General features: G+C 42.0%; 1 protein-coding gene across 1 annotated transcript in view; it reads right to left on the bottom strand.

Moving 5' to 3' along the window:
• The window catches only part of ak5 (adenylate kinase 5), a 70602-nt gene that overhangs the window by 19135 nt on the left and 28932 nt on the right, over positions 1-22535 (bottom strand). Inside the window, exons 7-10 of the mRNA XM_084058668.1 lie at positions 16266-16356; positions 12161-12240; positions 8056-8101; positions 6690-6734 (exon numbers count right to left, since the gene is read on the bottom strand). Coding sequence (XP_083914794.1) covers positions 6690-6734; positions 8056-8101; positions 12161-12240; positions 16266-16356 — 262 coding nt within the window. The remainder of the gene's footprint in view (positions 1-6689; positions 6735-8055; positions 8102-12160; positions 12241-16265; positions 16357-22535) is intronic.

The following is a 22535-nucleotide window of genomic DNA, read 5'->3' on the forward strand; positions in this document are numbered from 1 at the left end:
AAGTCCCTAGGCTGGTTGCTCTGGACTTCGAGATAACAATCAGGGAGTGTACTATATCTCCCATAGCGAGACATCGAGTGAAATATTTGAAATAAAACTATAGGTTACTGACGTAACCCCGGTTTTATGATAATATAAGCGAGATGTCTCGAAAGACACCCTTCTTGTTTACGAACGAGAAGAGAAAGGTTATCTTGAATTAGGGAAAATGACCCATCCACTGACTGATATAGGAGGAGGGCGGGACCTCCAGTCAGAGGAAGGTCAGTCCAGCCAATAGGATTGTCTGGAAGTTTATGAAGGTGTACTTCTGTGTGATCACGCCGGAGGGCTCTCTCCCATAGCGAGACATCTCGCTTATATTATCATAAAACCGGGGTTACGTCAGTAACCTATAGTTATAGAGTGATTTACTTAGAGTGATTTGAGTCTATTTGACTTCCAATCGAAAATGAAAGTTGTATTTTGCAGAAAGTATAAAACATGTCTGGGGAAAATATTGTGGAGGTACTTCTGTGGCCTACTGTCACAAATACATTGGCACTTATCATCCCAGTGGTTTGTTAGATTAGTTTAAGAACACAGACAGATGGAACAAGAGGAGAGGAGGGGAGAGGGTCTTAGTATAATAGATGGAACAAGAGGAGAGGAGGGGAGAGGGTCTTAGTATAATTTGATTTTCAATTGAAATATACACAGAAAATAGTGCCCATATTTTAGTCATGTATTCAGTATAAAAAAAAATCCCATTTCTTAAAAACAAATAAAAAATACGTGTCATTAACGGGACAATTTAACCTGTTCAAAAATGTTTCATATTCTTAATTATCCTATTATTATCCTGGACTATATCAGTGAGGATATTGCAATGGCTGGTCGAAAGAGAATTGTTTTTGCAGCCAATTACAGAAAAGGGTTGTGAGGGAATATAGAATGCAAGAGACGGAGAAGAGAGAGGGGTGGTGGTGGAGGGGAACATGAAACCATATCGTTGCTGTCGGGGGGAAACCTTGTCCAAAACTGACATCCTTCCTTGACATTCCAAAACGGTTCCTATGTTATTGTTATTTGAAAAATGATTTAAAATGGTGAAAGTAACCCATCTATAAGCTTGCTGAACTTGTAGATCTGCTATTTTCACTATGTTTGTACAAGAACACTGTTGTATGATATAATTTACAACAAAACATGAGAGAGAGAGAGAGAGAGAGAGAGAGAGAGAGAGAGAGAGAGAGAGAGAGAGAGAGAGAGAGAGAGAGAGAGAGAGAGAGAGAGAGAGAGAGAGAGAGAGAGAGAGAGAGAGAGAGAGAGAGAGAGAGAGAGAGAGAGAGAGAGAGAGAGAGAGAGAGAGAGAGAGAGAGAGAGAGAGAGAGAGAGAGAGAGAGAGAGAGAGAGAGAAAAAAGGTGTACACACAGGCTTAAATGGCAACCTGCATTAGCATATCCCTCAGACATCAGAACTCTGCATGAACTTGAGATATTGGACAGGTACAGATATTACCTGTCCATCTAGTTCTTCTACGGAGCACGGCATTAGCTTTTTCTGCATGAACCTCTATCAATTTCTTCTGACATCTCTTACAAAGGTTTCTTTGGAGATCGGAATTATAGCTCTTCAGAAAGTGAATCAGAAAACATGACTGCCAAGTATGGGGTGCAAGCAATTTGCTTTGGCGTGTGGCGCACTCACAATCCATCATGAAGCAGCACTCAAGGGAATTAGGACGTTCCTGAACATACAGTACATTCAGTACAGTAGACTAAACTCCACAGCAGACATGACACGAATCGTGAAGTGGCTTTGACACTCACTTGTAGAGCAGCATGCCAGAGGACAGGTGGCAGACACTGTAGATATTTTTGAAAGAAAACATAACGCATACCTTTTTTTTAACGTTATCTTTTAATATTGTACTATTCTTGCATTGTACTGGTATTTGCTAATTTATTTTCATGTTTTGGCTCATGCTTTGTTTTTGTTTATTGTTTTAGTATTTTAATGTGGTATGTAACTTGAGGATGCTTCATTCTTTCTGTAACCTACTAGGTGGGTGACGGGTGTATTGTTTTTGTTTTGACATTTGTATTTTGTGTTTTAAAATCTAGATCACATAATGGATTGAAAAGGTATAAAATCAGCCCATTGCAGAGATTAAAATACTATATGCGATGAGCTTTAGTGGTCTGGTATGGTCTGTGGCTAAATGAAATGTGAAAACTCTCCAGTGCAGCTTTAATGCTGCAAGCTTTATATAGGCTACTTTACTCTGTTTTGCTGTGTCTTAAAACACTTTTTTTAATAATCTGATAAATTGAGTGAGACAAGAGACCATATAACTGAGCTGATGCTACTTGACAGAGGCAATTCCTCACCCCTGAGTATGATGTACTGTCAGAGTAAAATGTCTGCTGTGTGAATATGGTCAATAAAGTGGCAGTACGTAACATAGTGTCGCACACCGATTGCTTGTAAGTAAGTTACAAGCTCACAACACGTCGCAATTGTCGCATTGTCTACGTGCAGAAAGAAAGAACAGATTGTAAAGAGCAGAAATACATCTGAATAATACTTGGTATCGAATGACCATGGATGATACTTGTCTGTATAGGCTTGGCAAAAACACATTTTGATCTGCCCAGGACACATATTTGAGAGTAGCTCTTAGGTGCTGTCACGGGGCAGCCGTGCCCCTATACACAGACACGATAAGAGGGACCACACACACACACACACACACACACACACACACACACACACACACACACACACACACACACACACACACACACACACACACACACACACACACACACACACACACACACACACACACATACAAGTATAGTATCAATACACAATCTCAAATCTTTGAGATTGTATGTGAGCGTTTACAGATCCCTGCACTGAAAATAAACCCAGATCAAATCATTCCTCTCTCCAGGAATAGGAATGTCTGCAACTCTTCATAAAAATCAGTGTCAATAATACAGCAGAGTTCCTAACAATAACAAGACCTCCATCGCCGCCAGAAGGCCAGTCGGTCCGTACATACAGTACAGTACATACACACGTCCCTCCGTCCACCACTGTAAGACACATATTCTTCAAAAGTCACTCGTATACCTCCTACACAGACTGGATTTTATGCAGTTTTTTTTTATCATTCTTGTCCTGGCTGCTGTTTGTTCCACTATGTTCCTTTTGGCACCTTTAAGCGCTAGACTGTTCCTCTCCCCTAACTGCTATACATATAATACTGTGGCAGCTGCTAGGGAAAAAAAGGGGGGGAAATACTGATGGTACATAGATACTCTAACATACGCTGTGCATTGTATACAGTATAGTACGTTGACTTTCTTACTTTAATTGCTATAATCTCCTATGCTGCTGCTATATGAAGGAAGCTGAACAAGAATCCTGAACATTGAAGACGCTTTCCTGGTAAAATAAAAAATGATATTACTATTATCATCATCAGTAGTAGTTGCAGCAGCAGCCCAATATTTATGCATTAGCAGTAATGCATGATTAATCTAGACAGGAGTGTGATCTGGAGTGTCTTCCTAGGTGGTGAACTAAACGGTAGTTAATGGAGACACTATCCTTTGATTAACCTCCATCTCTCACTGCCTGTCCCAATTACCATGCTGTGACATTGACAGACACCATGGAGTGACTTTCTGCCTGGTCAGAGCAGGATAATGATCCCTCTCTAATGAATAGACCCACGTGATAAACAAACAGAAATAGCCAGGGACTGCACTGTACTGTTTTTGGTCACTGTGATAATCACTGATGATTTAAAACATTCAGGAACCCCTGGCCTATTCTAGTGACCTATTTAAGATCGTAGTGAACACTTTCGTGTAGATAAGGTTATATTGCAATATACAATTTCCCAGGCTTCAGTCAGTCTAACAGTATTAGATACCAATGTATTTTTTGTTGTTTTTTCAAAAGGCTACATGGACTTCAACTTCAACCCAACTTCAACTTTATTGTCACATCATAGGTTTACAGGTGTCGTACAAGCTCTCATCATTTGCACTTTTCAAGAAAGTAAAATAATTGAGTTAGAAAACAAGGGAAAACAGGTGAGGTATGTTCTCATTTGGGATGTCAGCGCTCATTTCTCAAGCCTTGGTATGGAAAGGCTTGAAGAACCATCCCTGTGGGGTATGGGAACGATATTACGCGAGGGACAGTTGTTGTACGAACTCTTGTTTTATTTTTGTATTGTTTTATTGGATCTTGTTTAGTCGATACACTTATTTGTTTTAGCTCGTGCTCATTTGATTTTGCCATTTTTGTCTCATCTGTTTAAGAAAGTAGGTAGCTGATATATTGCACTTTTACCTTAGCGCTAGGTATACTCTTGGTTGCTTGTTTTTGCAGGAAATGTACTTAAAACTTCTGGTGATTAGTAGTTTTCGTTCCCTACCTATGTTGAATACACTTATTGTAAGTCGCTTTGGATAAAAGCGTCTGCTAAATGACTGTAATGTAATGTAATGTAATGTAATGGACAGATAAACTGGAAAAGAAAACGGTCAGCGGTGTATGTATCGAAACGAGGGCGGGACTACATAATCAGTACAGTGTTTACTGTGCAGAAATAATATTGTGATACTCAGCTGTATCTATTTTGTTTGTTTGTTTTGCATGCCACTATATTGTGTGGTCACCCTTATGATTTAGGGCCTCAATATTGTCCCTGTCTGAAAAGCCTGGAGCCTCAGCAACCCATCATTACTATTCTATTTCAGACTCTGTGTGGTGTGTGTGAGAGTGTGTGTGTGTGTGTGGGGGAGGGGGGCGTACATGCGTTGTTAGTTTAGTGCAAACGTATTACAGCAGTAAATGTCAAGGAAGGATGTCTATTGATGATCTGTTGCCTATAACACCATGGCAGAGCATTTTGTATCTGATTGTCTCAGGGGCGTAGCCACGGGTGGGCATAGGTATAGGCCTGGGCCCACCCATTTGTTTTTTCTGCCCACCCCCAAAAAAAGGTTAAAAAGGTTTATTTATTATATTTACAGAGGAAGAGGTTGAAAAGGTATCTGAAACCTTTAAACCTTTGACTAGTAAATGGTAAAGTGCCCGGTTCATGAAAGGGTGCTCTCAACCACAGAATCCCCAAAAAGGACAATATACATGTAGCATACATGTAGACTATCACGCTAACATACTGTCTACAAAACAAAAAGCTTACATCGACCACCAAGGAATGAATGAATATGTTTTCTGCGTGGAGACAGGGATTCATTATTTTAGACACGAATCCGCAAAGTTATGCTGTGTTCTTAGACTTTAGGGATGCCTTTGGCACACTTGCATGTGTAATGTTATGATCAATGCCTTAGAGGATATACATCTGCTCCAAGTGTAAATTGACTTAAGGATGTGTACAAAATTGTGCAAGTTATATGTGGAAAACAGCTCACAGACCCTATTCCTCTACTGGTATCAAAACAGGCTGCAAGTGGAGCACTGTAAACGTAATTTTAGCAATTAATCGATGGCTTAAGCGGACCCCAGCAAACACCATCTCACAAAACCCAATCCAGGGGTATGCTTCTGACTCAACCCAATCGCCAGAGGAAACGTAGTCACTGTACATTTCTCCAGAAAAGTTCAATGACAATGTTTCTGGACCACAAAACTGTTACATTTTAGGTACGTTGCATTTCAACGTTTAGGTTTATGGGTAGGTTTAGGGGTTAAGATTAGGGTTTAAGGTTAAGTTTAGGCATTGGCTGAACGACGGCGATGCGGCTGTGAGAGAGCTGGCCAGAGCCTCGCTCCTTTTGGACTTGAGAAGGCAAAAGTTTGAGTGAATGGGCAACACCGCTTAGTTCCTCGGATTTAGGACAAAACTGTTTAGACAAAGACTGTCCAGATCTGAATGACATACAGTATGTAACAGAACTCAGGGCACTGATGGCAGCGCTGTCCTCGGTGCTGGCGCTGTCCGTGGTGTTGAAACGGTGACTGTCACTGACCCATTAATCATGAACTATGTGTCTACATACAGTAAGACTAGAAAGCCTTCTATTGATTCTAATGGAACACCAGTTTCCAACAGAAAGCTTAAGAGACAATCTTTTGGCTCAACTAGCCATTGGACTAGTTTAAAGCTTCAGGGGAAGTTGGGGTGTTTGACCTCGGTTGATCACTCATTTCCCCGTTCTATGCTCAGCAACGCTGCCATTGGAAAGGACCTTTCCCGCTCTATTCCAGACCAATCTAAAGCCACACACGTTAACCATTACCCGTGATTTTCTACCCATTCCCCGTGAAATAAAGATAATGGAGCTGGCACTGTCCGACTAAATAAATGTGAATTTGGTACCCAGCCAGTCTACAGCCACACTGTTTAATGCATTCTCATGTACAAGTTTGAATCGAAAGAATCCAGTGTTTATTTTTTTTTAGGTGACAATTAAAAATCCTTAAATTGTCACTTCACTGTCATCTCGGGACCCCTCCCGACCCACAGGTTGAGAACCACTGAATTAAGACATCAAATTATTTGAATACTTCAGTGTTACCTGTTTAACTACTGGTCATCTTTTCCTAATCCAACTGAATTTCCCCCAGGGGATCAATGAAGATCTATTTATCCATCTAACTGTAAATTCAAATAAAGCACTCAAAATGTGCACACTCCACTACAGTTACTTACCTATCATGAAGAATACCTTTGGGTTCTTCCGTTCAGTGCAGTAACCTGTCACAGGAGAAAGGTGGGGTATATCAACACTAACAAACCACACACAACTATAGTACATCACAGTGATTGGATTCAGACTGATATATATATAATACACACGAAAATATGCAATACTTTTCATAAAATATGAACCCATTTAGACCTGAGGCCGATTGTAAAAACGCCTTCTGAATCCTGACCTAAGTTTTCTGAAAAACTTCAAATATTTATTCAAAGATTACAACAAATGTATGTTGTTATTTACTGTACATAGCAACAAGAACGCCGAAAGGGGTTCCCGTCCTGAAAGGTATAGTTACAAATAGTACATGTTTTCTTTGTACTGTTGGACATTGAAGATGGCCCCCTGCATGTGTTTGTTGTGCATCTGCACTATCTATCCTGCATCAGTACCAGAGACAAGTCTTTCTTCCAAAGTCTTTTTGTAGCTTTAAGTTATCTAAAGGATGTCTCTACAGAAAGCTTTGTTTTCCAGCCATTCAGATGAACTGCATAATACTGCACGTAAAATCCTGAGTGTTAATGTGTGTGCATGGAGAACACACTAAGCTGCCAATGGTAAATGGCCTAAAATGGTCTGCATTTCCATAGTGCCTTTATCCAAAGTGCTTCACAATGTGCACTATTCACACAACAACCATGCAAGGCAACTTGCTCATCGGGAGCGGTCAGGGGTTCGGTGTCTTGCTCAACGTCACTTCGACACGAAGCCATGAGGACCAGGGGACCCAACCGAGACGAACCCAAACGGCCACTCTACTTCCTGAACTGTTGTTCCGCTGCACCACTGTTCCGCTACAGGCGGCATTTTTCAATTTCCTCCTCCTCCTCCTAAGCACAGCTGCTCCATAAGCAGACATTCCCATCCCCTCCTTTCCTCCATCTGCCAGTTTTAACGCCTGTAGTGAAGGTGGTTGTTAGTGCAGCGACAGCTCACTGATGAGATAAACATCAGGTCTAGTGGTTGCTGGTGGACGGTGAAACAACAGAGCAGCCATGTTGTATTAAGCAGCTGTAACTGCTGATGTGGAAAGGGACAGATAAACGCCTGGGCACACATACACATCATGGAAGCGTGCCACAAAACTCATTCGGGATTAACATGACACCTGTGGCATTTACTGAAAGAGAAAGTGTGGCGTCTCCCATACTAATTCTGCATAATGTTCAACTTGAAAGGCACTGGTTTGAAGTGAAAGGAGAGTGTGAAGCATTTTTGAAGTAGAAGAAGCAGGTTGTTACTGTTTTAATCTGTTGGAAAACTGATGTTATTCAGGGTATCATCAGGGGAGGGAGGAAATAAAACTAATGTTCTTACTTTGTACAGCTCCTTCGGCATAGTCGATTTCTTCCTTGTCTTCTCCCTACACAAAGGGGAGAGAGAGACAGAGAGAGACAAAGCGAAAGGGGGAGAGATTGACAAAAATTGAGAGGGTATTAGAGAGAGTGAATCCTGTGCAAACCCCCACTTTCCCTGGAGCAAACAGAGCATAAGTTAAGACTTGGAGAGAGAGAGATAATTTTGCCATGGATAAACAGGAAATATTGACAGTGTTCAAAATGATGAGCTTAGTTCAGCTGTGGAGGTATGAACACACACGCACGCACGCACGCGCGCACGCGCACACACACACACACACACACACACACACACACACACACACACACACACACACACACACACACACACACACACACACACACACACACACACACACACACACACACACACACACACACACATCTGTGCATCTTGCTGTTTTTGACCACACAACATCATGTAATATTATACCATACTACTGTATTCCCAACCACAAATCGGTCCCACATGAAACGGTCCAAAAATAAGCTAATGAGACATGAACCTGATATTGTTAACACCCGCCGTGCAAGGTGTCTCAGTGTCACTGCTCTGATGATGACACATACTTTTAAATCAGGCTCCTGTGATGATGACACACCTGTTTGAACTAACTTATTACATTTGAACCTCACTGCTCCGGTTATTAACTGTCAGTCAATCAAAGAAATTGCCTGGGGTCATTTCTCTTGTGGGCTTGAACATATTTGCACAGAAAAAAGCTCAGCAACAGAACATCCTCTCCTTTTGTCTGACTGACCAGGTTTTCCACTGGCTGAGATGGAATAAACCCCTTTTCTTTGGGGGTATCAAACAGATAAACTAGAAAAAGTGCTCCTCGGAGCACAGGTCTCTGCTAGGTCAGGTAGGTTAATTGTGGGCGAGCAATGTTAGGAATTCAGTCATTATAGAGGTGAGTGGAATCTGTAGAAGTTGAGGGATTAATGTTGATGAAGTTATTGTCAATCAGGATGAAATATGACAGGTTTGTCTTGATGACATGACTATAGACAATGTTTGGACAAAATGTGTAGGAGTAATATAAAAATATTTGTTTTGCAAAAATCGGTCTCCTGGTGGCGCTATAATAGGCCAATGTGAAAAGGGTGGCATTTTTCAAAGCGAACCACTCCTGCAAACTTTAGCCAATCAGGATGGAATATGAAAAATCGGACAGATCCGTCTTAATCTCATGACCATAGAGATAATGTGTACCGATTTGGACAAATCTGTAGAAGTAATATAAAAAAATCACACCTGTGTGAAGGTAGCGGCGCCTTTGATATATTTTGTCATAGATATGTTCTACTAGAGAAACAATATTAAATCTCTGTAAATATATTTCAAGGCTTCCATCATAGTGATGACATGAATAGTAACATAGTGATGTCATGAATAGTGACAAATCAGAACGTTGACGGACCTGACCAATCAGAACGTTGACGGACCTGACCAATCAGAACGTTGACGGACCTGACCAATCAGAACCTTGGCGAGCCTGACCAATCAGAACGTTGACGCAAAAGCCAGGTATAGAGGGCTAATATCCGCTCTATACCTAAAGGTATAGAGCGGCTAGCGCCGCTAAAAAATAAACCTTGACATCATAGTGATGTCATGAATAGTCCCCTTGCCTGACAAATCAGAACCTTGACAGGCCTGACCAATCAGAACCTTGACGGGCCTGACCAATCAGAACCTTGACGGGCCTGACCAATCAGAACCTTGACGGGCCTGACCAATCAGAACGTTGACGGAAAAGCCAGGTATAGAGCAGGACCATCGCCGTTAAAAATACATACAAAAAAAGAAGGGGGAAAAGCATGAGAAAATAAAAATATATACAAAAAAAAACATGAGGAAATAAAAAATAAACCTTGACATCATAGTGATGTCATGAATAGTCCCCTTGCCTGACAAATCAGAACCTTGACGGGCCTGACCAATCAGAACGTTGACGGACCTGACCAATCAGAACGTTGGCGAGCCTGACCAATCAGAACGTTGACGGACCTGACCAATCAGAACGTTGGCGAGCCTGACCAATCAGAACGTTGACGGACCTGACCAATCAGAACGTTGACGGACCTGAACAATCAGAACGTTGGCGAGCCTGACCAATCAGAACGTTGACGGACCTGACCAATCAGAACGTTGGCGAGCCTGACCAATCAGAACGTTGACGCAAAGCCAGGAATAGAGGGCTAATATCCGCTCTATACCTAAAGGTATAGAGCGGCTACCGGCTAGCGCCGCTAAAAATCACACCCAGTGTGAAGTGGGCGGTGTGTGGTCATCACAACATGACTCACTTTAAAAAAAGGATAAATGACTTTTTTTAAAGTCCATACTGCTATTCATAGGGCTGCACATGTGTCATGTGTTTCGCTAGCCAATCACAGTCCTGAATTTGCAAAGTCAGCCAATCACATTACAGTTAGTGGTGATGACACTAGCTGTAATGTGATTGGCTGATATGAAAAAAGTATCCATTTGCATTAACAATGGAAGGGTTAGGGGGTACACACATTTTTTGGTCGGTGTCCAAAACTCACTTATAGGGGGCGGCTACACCGCCCCAAAAATATGTTTTGCAAAAAATGGCCTGCTGGTGGCGCTATAATAGGCTTATGTGAAAAGGGTGGCATTTATTCCTCAGCCTAGTTGGAATGTGCGTTCATGATTTAAGGCATTTTGTTCAAAACGAGCCAGAATAATTTGGGGCAGAGGTTCTGCTCTGGTATCCAGGGAGTGTGTGTGCATAGTTTCACGTCGATCAGGCCAACCGTGCCGGAGATTAGCTGTACAGCGGACGGACGGACGGACGGACAGACAGACAGGGGGCAAAACATAGTCTCGGCCACGCCTTCGGCCCGAAATAAACAAATAGCCAGCAAACAAAGGAAAGCAAGCAATGAAAGATGCCTCAAGAATGTCTAGAATTGATATCAGAGTGCCAAAGTCACAGTACTGTCTCGTCAAACAGAACAGCATGATAGCTTTCTTTGTCTCATAAACGAGGCAGGCAGGAGATATCCTCTCCCACTTTGCAGAAAAGAACACTGCTGTTCAGCACAGGAAGAAAGAAGTATTGTAGGGGCATAGCCTCAAATTGAAAAGGAACACATAATCCTGCTGGCTTGTTTCTGTGTCTGAAGGAGTGTTAATGAAAGAGTGATAGTCTCACTACCCAGATACACTCCACACAAAAGAACAAAATATGAATCATGTAACGAAAGAAGGAAAGGAAATATGAGTGGTGAGATGTTGTCTCTGGGGTGACAGACAGTACAGCTGGCAAGTCCAGTGGTATTAAACTGATTGAAATTACTCCATGAGGACAAATAACAGCAGACAGCAGCAAGGGTCCAATTTGGCCTAGAAGTCTGTTGAAGTGTTGAGAATTGATGCTCGTCTGCATGTTCGCTGCCTAATGCCCCCTCATCCCCCATTGAACGTTACACAATGTGTCTGTCTCTCGGCAAATGTCCCTGATCTGATTCATCAGGCATTTGAAACGCTTCACTTTGTCACCTCAGAAAAGGCTATTTGGATATGTATTTTGATTTGTGGTAGTCATTTTTGCAAATATGAATGGGACAGAGGAAATTATTTGCTTTGCTGTGGTAATGCTAGGCAATAATAGCCAGAATATAATATAATCTGATTGCTGTAATGGCCATGGGCTCAAAGCAGCATCAGTATGTCAGTGGCCAGTTAATAAGACTATTATCAGATCATTGCCAAGTTGATAATATATAAACCTTACAGCATTGTAATCTCTCCCTCCTCCTCTCCCATCCACAAACTACTGGTTTATTTTTCATAATATACTATATATTTTACATTGTGGCCCCTAGGGGATGAGCTCCTGTGAGTGAGAGTGTGTGTGTGTGTGTGTGTGTGTGTGTGTGTGTGTGTGTGTGTGTGTCTGTCTGTCTGTCTGTCTGTCTGTCTGTCCAGGGCTAATCTCACAAACCAAAGGACTGATCAGCGCCACATTTCTTGTGCAAGTAGCCCATAGGCTAGGAAGCAGTAATACATACTGTAACCACAATCTTACCTGCTCATCATACTTGCAACAAGCGACATCTACCATACTGCTGGTTTCCACCAGCAGACTCAGATCCAGTTCACTGGGCCCTGCGGACAGGGAAAGATAGAACAATGCTCAATAGAAGTGTTTTCAGCTGCCAGCATGTGGGGCTGGGAAAGTACTGTACTCTGACTCTCAGCACTAATCAGGCTCTTTTTCTATTAAAATATGAATACCAGACCTTATTCTATTTGGTATTGTTCCTGGAAGCAGCATGTTTTGTTTGTAGAGAATTTAGCTTTGTCAGACATTAGACAGAGGCACAATTACTTCTGTGTTTTATACTCTTCAGGTGTCATTTATGTGTGTTCATTTGTATTCACATTCCAGTCATTTTACTTTTTTTTTTACGTTTAGGTAAAATGTGCCTCGTTTATCCACCTGGAACCCCCTCAAGGGCCACTGGTGGTCCCCGGACCACTGGTTGAGAACCACTGTTCTTCTATGACCTGTTCAGTATGCAGGTCACTGATTCATTGTCACCAACAAGGAGTGGCAGTGGCTCAGGAGGTAGAGCAGCTGCTCCCGATAATCAGGTTAGAGCCTTGCATGGTTGCCTCCACTGTCTGTGTGTGTATAGGTGAATGTAATGGACATTGTGAAGCGATTTGGATCGAAGACACTATAGAAATGCAGACCATAAACAGTCTTCTAAGCAGAGCAGACTATATGTTGCAGCTTGGTTTTTGAGACTGAGGAGGTGAGGAGGGGCTGGGAGATGTTTAGCTTCCTCAGCTGGCGAAAAGGAGGCAAAATTAGGCAATATAGTTGTTGCAAAAAGTCTGTGCTTGAAGAGAGGCTAAAAGTCAATAAAGGACAGGTCACACGAAAGCAATTAAAGGCAATGCTTAGATTGTAATCACTGGGATTGTGTCCTTCTCTGTGGTGATGAATGGCAGCCAGACAATTACATGTAAAACCTAGTACACAGGTCAGTGGTATCTCTGTGATTATGTCACTCTCCCTACCACGGAAAGGAAAATCAATCAAAACAACACTCTCCAAAAATGAACAAGAGAAAATGACAGGCTGGCCACATGAAGCCTGAGATCCACCCCATTGTGTTATTCATATATTTTTTTAATCACACTGTCAAAAATCTATGGGGCTACCTGTTGTCAGACATCATTATGAAAAACATTTAAGAGAAGGAGGGAAAACATCTAAACACAGGTTAGAACCTGTCCTGCTTTATAAATAATATGTAGGTAAAAATGAGATAAATGCTTCAAGGAAATGGCTTCTGGAATACTGATGAGAAAATGGACAGTGTAGGATTAGGTTATGTCACTGGAGAGCAAAATGAATGTGGTCAATTTCCTGTTAGGTATTACAGTTCGTTAAAATGTATGTATAACCTCAGCAAAATGCAGCATGGGAAATGTGTTCATCATTTATTAATGGTTGCCTGAAATGAGGGGATTCATTGGCAATTTAGCTGCCAGGAATTGCTTCTGCATTGCTTTATGTAGCTCATGAATTGTATGAATTAATTTATCACAATGTATTGTATCTACTAAAATATATCTATGAAACATTTATGCCAAACACAAGATGTTCTGCATCACGTAACTGTATTTAGATATTTAACTATGGGTACTGTTGACATGGGGTAATCATATTTTACCTATTGTCTTTATTATCACTCTAAATGTATTTCTTTGTTTTAATACTTTTGTCGCTTTGAAAAAAAAGCTGTCGCTTTTAGAGAAAGTTGTCGCTTTTTGTGCACGAACGTCAAGTTCATAAAGGTCATGAATCATAACATGACACATGTCAGTCCTACTGTTCAGTACTACACCATCCAAAGGTATTGCAGTGATTGAACTACAGTATCCTATCCTATCCTGTCCCCAACATTATGAATCTCCTGCAATCTACTGTAGATACTAGCCTCCTTCAGAGCTATGGCTTATAATACCTGCACATTTACTTAAAGCTAGTTGGTCCCAGACAAGTGTTAGAGATGAGGTGGGCAAGAAAGAAAGCAAGCCCAACTCAGACAATGAAAGCAATTTACCGGCTACATGGCTCCAACACTCATGGAAAGACCTTCAGGTACTTTTCACTTATTTAGGTACGCCAGGCAACAGCACACAAACACGTTTCAGCACACTGCCTTCCTCGGCCTGATCACGCTGAGGAAGACGCTGAGGAAGGCGCGTTCCGCGTTAGTCCCCAGATGCCTTGCTTAATGTGCAACATTGTTTTCTCACTCAACAGTAAACAAACTAACATACAGTATAAGATATACAGGGTATCTGTATATCTTATACTGTATGTTGGTTTGTTTACTGTTGAGTGACCGGGTGCATGGCCAGACGCAAGGCGTTGTGAAGCATGTACTGTAGATCGGCTATTTTCACAATATTTATCTGTGGATCCGAGTCAAACAAAATGTAATGTCACAACTCCTACAATTCCAAGTGCATGTCAGGGTGGTGGGTCCCCAGTTCAAATATGATTTTTTTGGGCGGGTTGCGGCCTTAAAAGGTTGAGAACCAGACTACTGATGTCATACAGTATAGATGTCTGGCCTCCAAGTACTCAGACAATTGATACCGCACTAGTTTTATGAATTCATAATCTCAGCTCATCTGTCCGTTGTCCATATGTCTCCATATTTGGGCAATACTTACGTCAAGGATATGACGCCATAGAAATGACATGGAAGCTACACATTAATTAGACCCTGTCATGCAGTTCTTTCAGTCTATATTGAGTTGAAAGACCTGGAAGATTAACCTTGAAGCGTTAGGTAAGCCTCCCAGACCACAAGGCAAACTCAGCAGCCAGAATTGCGCTTTCGGTCAAGTTAATTGCTTGGCTTGACGAGGGCCTAAGATGTTTAAGAAACTAAAAGACTTCTACGATGCAGCACTGAATGAGAATAACATAGTGACAACTGTGTTGTCAAAGATAGAGAAGATAACAGGGATTCAGAAACAGATTAGTGCATCGGTTGTTTTGGTTTTCATTGGGCTGTATCTTCTGTTTGGGAGTGGAGCCTCCGTCCTCTGCAACCTAATTGGCTTTGTCTATCCAGCCCGTTTCTCAATCAAGGCCATTGAAAGCATCAAGAAGGATGACACCAGTCAGTGGCTGACCTACTGGGTGGTCTATAGCATCTTCAGCATTTTTGAGACCTTGATGGACTTCTCGCGGGTCACCTTCTACTATGTTGGCAAGTGTGTGTTCCTGCTGTGGTGCATGGCTCCAGCGTCATGGAATGGCTCTACGATGTTATACAAGCGCGTGATCCGACCTGTCTTCCTGAAGCACGAGGTCATCATGGACAGTGTGGCTAATGATCTGAGTGGAAAGGTCATGGACACTAACGAGGCTGCCGATCTGGCCAACTATGACAACAAGGAAGAGTGATGGACAGAGATGTGTGAGTGTGTAGTGTATGATGGATAGACACACTGTTACAAACTCAATAAAACAAAATGTCATCTTGAATGTGTTAAACTTTAAACTGAGCCATGTTGTCTGTCATCTCAACAGAATGTTGATTCCACCCACATTCTCTCTATAATCATTTGCACTAAGTGACAAAAACAAGTGGGATAAACTGTGCACCTGTATTTTTTTTTCATCAGTGTAGGATGTAATGGGTCACACGTTTCAGTTTGTGAAACTTTGACACGCAGAAAAGACCCCAGATACTGTATGTTTTTGTACCATCTTATTTCATTTTGTTGTTTTTTCAAACAAAATGTTTGGAAAAAAGTAGCCAATTTTTTATGAATTCCCCCATTTCCTGTGTCTTGTCAGTGCTGCCCCTACTGCCCCCAACGGGAGGAAGCGCTGCCCCAGCCCCGTAGTCACCGGTGCAGCGACAAAGATTGCCCTCCTCGCCAGCTTCCTTCCTGTGAACGCTCATATGGACCCTCGGCCAAGCTGGCTGCACCACTGAGGATTCAAAGCCCTAGTCTCTGTGGTGGTGAACGGGAACTTTACCCCTGCGCCAACCGAGCGCCCCTTTTTTATACCATCTTTTTTCAACTCATATAAAACTGAAAAAAGAAAAGTTAGATAGTATGAGCATTCTTTTTACCAACTGACTCACCAGCAACAGGCTCGTTGGAGGGAAACAGCTTGTTATCCAACGTCATGCTGATATCACAGAACACCTCCTCTTCATCGCGGTCGGCATCCAGCTGAGATGGATGAAAAATGCTTGGGGATTAATTTCTATTTCACGTCAGTGCAACTCTACTGTTTTTCCTCATCTTGTCTCTCCAACACAGTGAAATACCTTGTTAGTTTAACGTAAATTAACCCGTAAGGATCCACTTTTACACTGATGAGCCAATTGAATGCCTTTTGCACATTGAATCTGTATTTGCCAGACCCAGGGGGTCGGCCTACAGGAGGCTTTGTCGGTCGGTCGGTCTGTCCCTCTTTTCCTCTGCACACGCGTCATGCGAAGTCCGGCCATTCAGATTTCAACCACTAGGGGTCTGGCTTTCTGTATTTTCTAGTTTCTGTATCCATTATCCAATGAAAGAAATTTGAAATTGTTATGCACAGAAACCTCGCACACTGTCTGATGTATATTGGATTCTATTAGTTGGATTCTATTAGTGGATTGTATCATCGCATCGGAAGAGTGTACGTGATGAACCTCAAAACATACAAGATGATGTGAAAAACGCAGAAAATCAAACCTGATCCAAAATCTTGAATGAATTACAGGCAAAGGTTTCAGAGGCAGTGCGTAAACAGAATTGACACAATGTGAGGTATACTCTAACGAGCGACAGTTTTTGACGAATAATACGTCTCAGTGTGCAAGAGCCTTTAGTTGTCTTAAAAGATCCTTCTGAAACCATTTCTTCACAGTAAAACCTCATTGTTGGAATGGAATTTATTTTTGAAACATTCATTTTAATGTGACAATAGTTGATATGATACGTTAGATATGTGCCTTTATGTTACAATAATGTGCGTAGGTAGTTATAATGTGCTGTTCCGCTGAACTTAATGCATTATGACCGGCACTTATAATACGTCATAAACGTTGACAGCGCTTATGATGTATTATAAGTGCCGGCTCACCAGCTTGATAACGTTACGTTGTTATAAATTGTCATACATGATTAAACAATTTTAATGCCATATTATTAATACATTATAAAGCATTGTAAATGCACTTATAATGCATTATAGACCCGACCTTATACATTGTTACAGGCCAACAAAACCACTGTGCTTCGGAAAATGGTCGACAGTAGGCTAATATCAAGTATACAGTGAGTCGTATAACCCTAATAATAACCCTAAATATGCCAAACCACTGGTATGGTCCTTTAAGAGTACCACAGTATCACATCTGAACTTGTCCAATGGCTTCTCTTCGTTCACCAGGACGACGGCAAAGTTCAACAAATTTCAACTTGATGCAATCAGTGGCAAAGGGCAAAATCAACATGCAGACAGAATTGATTCCTTTTATACAGCCTTCCTATTTCCTCTTACCACCTCGGGGAGGACAACAAACTTCCGTAATGGTTTGTGCAAATGTGACCGCCCATGCACAAATGTGATGACCCCAGTCTGCTCCTATTGTAATGTATCCTCACATCCGAGAGAAAAACCTCTATTTTTCTGTTGGACGAAGAGACTTAAAGAGAGAGGTTATTTTCAGCAGACAACCAGAAGCCTTTGATAATGCCAGATTCATTAGTTTCACTCCTCGGTCGAGTGGGCTCTTACTTACATCTTTTGGTCTTTCAATCAATCAGCCTCCAACTGAGCACTATCTGGCTGTGGAGAGTTTAGCTAGAAGTTGAATGAAACAGAGCCCTCATCCTCCATAATCCTCAAAGACAGCGTTCTCATCAATGTCGCCCCTTGGAAACCTCGATCCTCGCCAATGACAACCATGGATAATGGGCGAAGGCAGGCGTGTGGTTTGCGTAAACGAGGTTGACAGTCGATAATTGCTCTCACTCCTTCCCAGCGGGGTACCATTCTTCATGCATGTCACGGTTACTTGACTGGGATATACTTTCTCGACAAATGAGGCAAAAAATCAGGAGTGTTAGCCATGGTGATGTGGTGGTGGTGTGTGAGGAGAGTGCACTTAACCACATGAACTCCTAGTGTCCCTATTCTGGATATCTACAAGCTCACAACGCATCGAGTTTGTAGATACTGTAGAGATTTTGTATAGAATGAATGAAGGAAGAATATAGGGTTGAAGTGGTTAGGATCGCCCATCACCAGCATTTTCTCAGTCTGTTACTATGGTAACAAGTTATAAAAAGAGGGATAGTTGTTTGATGTCTCCTGCGTGGGAGTCCCTAACCCTCAGGGGCTGGCCAAGGCAACCTGTTGATAACGGTTAACCTTAAAGGGTGATAGTTCGGTTTTAGGGAGATTGTCCTATAGGCTACTGTACTTAGCCAGAGTCAGACAAATGCATGAGTGCCTTTTCATGTCTCTGCATACAATTTAAATGTTATGTTAAGAGTTGATCTAAGCCTAGTTTATGTCGATGGGATCAATGTGGGATCGATGTATCCAAACCTACATACATACTGTAGCTGGTCTGTCAAAGCTACACATTGGGCCCTATAGTAGATGATCTACAGTATGGCGCTTGGTCTAAATAAAGCGCTTAGTCCCACTCCAATATCCCTAGGTATACGGTGCATAATCTGGCCGCAAATAAGGTGCAAGGCGCAAAGTGGATGTAAGTCTCTGAATTAGTCATGGGGGTGTGTTTTGGGTTAGTATAAATCAAACTTATCATTGTCGTTTCCCATTGCTTTTAAGAGAGCCAGGTGCACCTGTATGTGCACTGCTATTTAAATGGCAGATGAGGCAAGTTGGAGGACAATCAAATGGGGGGAAGGATCTGTGATATCTTGACATATCAACTGTATTATTTGTACATTACTTGTAAGGCCGTTTCACATTTCAACGTTCAGTCTCAATAAGTGAGCAATTATATATGTCCCCTCTGTAATTTGTCAGAAATAGACATGGGCATTGACAGTTGAATTCCATTTCAGCCGAAGCAGTACTAGTAGTAGTCAATTGAATTGTGAATTGTGCTTTAAAGTTATACATTTTTATTATGGGATGAAAATATTTTAAATGGATAGAACTCTTTCATTCCAAACCTTTACTGAGAAAAAGCAATTAAGGTATACAGGTTAAAATCTTCTAAATCCTAACAGTTTTCTGAAAAGCTTATGTTGCTATATCAGTGGTACTTTTTCATGTCAAGGACCCCCAAAATTATATGTATTTGGCCGCGGACCCCCATCTCAAAATATTTTGTTCCAGGGACCCCCAGAAGCAAAGATTTGAGTTAAAAAAATGTATATATATATTCAAAGATTTGCAAACATTTTCTGCTGGAGGATAAATAAATGGGTGTCACAACGCACGCACGCACGCACACACAACTTTTTACACATAAGCATACATACTGTCACATTATTCCTGCTTGCCTTTAGCAGTGTCAAAGGCATGAAAGATATTTTCATCTATCTAACTATATAAATGGCGAGCAACTTCCGCACCCTCGGTGGTGACACCCCACAGCTCTGTTATCGGATAAACAACGCACCGCCAGACCACATGTCGCCTACTGACTCGCCACGGCGGCCGCACTGAATTTACGCCTCGCGTAGGGGACATCTCACTGTTCACTACACCTTTTCCACCGCGCAACATAATTAATTCTACTCACCAAATGTCGGACAAAACGGAAGGGGAGGCAGCTTCGTACCGTTTACCGTGCGCACGACCTCATCACCACAACAGCAGGCAGCCGCTGCGGGTTTTTTTTCCTTTTTTTCCAAACTTTTTTTTTGGTCACCATTTTCTCCAGGCACCATTTCTGGTGTAACGTCGGGTGTTTCTTTTCACCAGCCAATCACCTTTCACGTTGCCACGTCCGTTGCCACGTCGCGCTGACGTACGCTAAACAAGCGCTGCCGTGCGCACAATGCAAACGAGCCCAAAGGCGCGCAAAAATAAGCCGACCATTGCTTAGACACAAAGTCCGACCTGGCAACGCAGCCTACGCCAATCATGTGTGAGAGATCTACAAGCTATGGGGCAGAGACGCCACCGTATCTTAGCAACAACTACAGCGCTCACTCTCATTGGTCGTGTCACGCTAAGAGCAGTCTCCAGACAATGGCATCGCAGACAGCTTGCTGTTACTGCTGTAGCCATCACAGGCAGTTGCAGCACGACGGACAGGGCGCTGTGAGAGCTGCCATGTCGCTAACGCTAACCTGGTTGTCATGCCTGCAGCGGCTGTGCAATCACTTTGTCAACAATGCACGTTCGTGTGGTGAATGTCTATATTGCTGCTCAGTTCGTCCATTGTAGATGGTGTATGTTTGTGTGTGTCTTCTGGAGAACTATGTAGCTCCACAGCTCCACAGCCCCCCCCCCCCCAAATACGGCGGCCGCCATCTTGCAGAAAGGGCTGCCATTCGCCAGCTTTCAGAAAAACAAGCAACCACCTTCATATTTTTTTTTTTTTTTTTTTTTTTTTCCTTTTCCAAATTTTCATCCCACGATTTCCGCGCGGACCACCAGGGGGTCCGCGGACCCCCTGGTGGTCCGCGACACATACAAAATATAATTTCTTCTACTTATTTTTCATCATTTTGTAACTTTTACATTACACTTTCTTACAATTTTTTTTTTTTTCCCCTTTTTGCAAATGTTACTTAGACAATTTGTCTACCCCCATATACACACGCCCACGCGGGCCCCGTGCGCGTACATGCCTCTAACAGCCATAATCCCCATCTATACTGCCCACTCTGTGCTGCAGCTACACGGATATAGACACAGGGACACGGAGGGACCAACAAACGCAAAGCCCCGTGCGCGGCTGGGGTTGAGGGGGGCGTAGCCCCCCGAAACTCTAGTTAACTATAATTCAAATTGAAGACAATCCTCTCACAGTATAAACATTGGCTCAACAAAAATGCTTAAATTGGAGAGTCTTTTTTCTTTCATTCTTGTCTAAGAACTTCCCAAGAGTGCGATGCAGATGTCATCTGTCAAAGCATTGCTTTTAAGAGTGTTTCAGAATGTGGTCACCTTCGATTTTCATGGTGTCAAGCGATGTGTGATTGCAGAGATAATTTGACAAGCAGGGTTTTCTCCTGGGGAAATAATGTTACAATTTTGTTGAGAAGCGGCCAAGCTAGAGGAATATGAAAAGTGGAACAGTGCAGACACAGCAGATAAGCTTTCATGTCGTCAAATCGCTCAATAATGGGGAAAGAAAAGTGGTCATATGTTAAAGACTGACAACAATGACCCCAACATCATGGTGACAGGCAAGAATCATTTTTGTACTGAACAGACTCTTTTCAGACTTACTTACAGGGGTATTTCACTTTAAAACATGATGAGCCACATACCACCTGCAAGTATAACCACCAATCATTTCTGTATACTACAAATAAATAGTCTCAATTCTTCTAACCAGGCAACCATTTGACTTTTCCTGTTGGTCAATAGGCCTACATTCAGAATAACTGACTACAGACGGTGGTAAGACAAATAAGTCATAGACTGGAACATGGCAAGAACCATGGAAGTAAGACTGATAAGTCTTGGATGTACAACGCACATGATAAGTGAGATGAAATTAAGAGATTTATTCCAAAATCAGATATCCACCATTTTAACTCACTGAGGGCCAATGCCGACGTGTTTCACGTGTTTTATTGCAAGGGCGCTGGGTGCCAATGACGTGTTTGACGTGTTTTTGAAAAAATATGGAAAAAAAACGTTCAGAACCCAAGATATCATCATTTGAAGATTTGCTGCTCCATTCACTTCTTGTTTAACTTATTACTGAAAAAGGCTGTATCTCGTCTCCTGAGCACTTTTTTTTACTATGTATTTTTGGCTGGCAAAATGTTTAAAATAGAAAATGTACAAGCTCACAACGCGTCACATCGCTTTTGGAAAAAACCTTCAGAACCTAAGATATCATCATTTGAAGATTTGCTGCTCCATTCACTTATTGTTAAACTTATTACTGAAAAAGGCTGTATCTCGGCTCCTGAGTACTTTTTTTTTACTATGTATTTTTGGCTGGCACAGTTCGCAATTATTTTTTTATTTCATTGGCACTGAATGAGTTAAGTCATCTTTCTTTCACAACAGCCATAAGAATGGATATCACACACCGTCACATTGGGATGCCTAAGAACAGCAGCATTAGCATGTCTCTCACAAAGAGATGCTCTCATGTGCCCAGGGGCGTTCTAGGCATAGGCAATCTAGACTATCACCTGCAGCAATTTTGTGGGCTATGTCAGGAATCACACACACATATGCA

The sequence above is a fragment of the Gymnoscopelus microlampas genome (genome assembly GCF_963454915.1).
Source record: "Gymnoscopelus microlampas genome assembly, chromosome: 5".
NCBI lineage: Eukaryota > Metazoa > Chordata > Actinopteri > Myctophiformes > Myctophidae > Gymnoscopelus > Gymnoscopelus microlampas.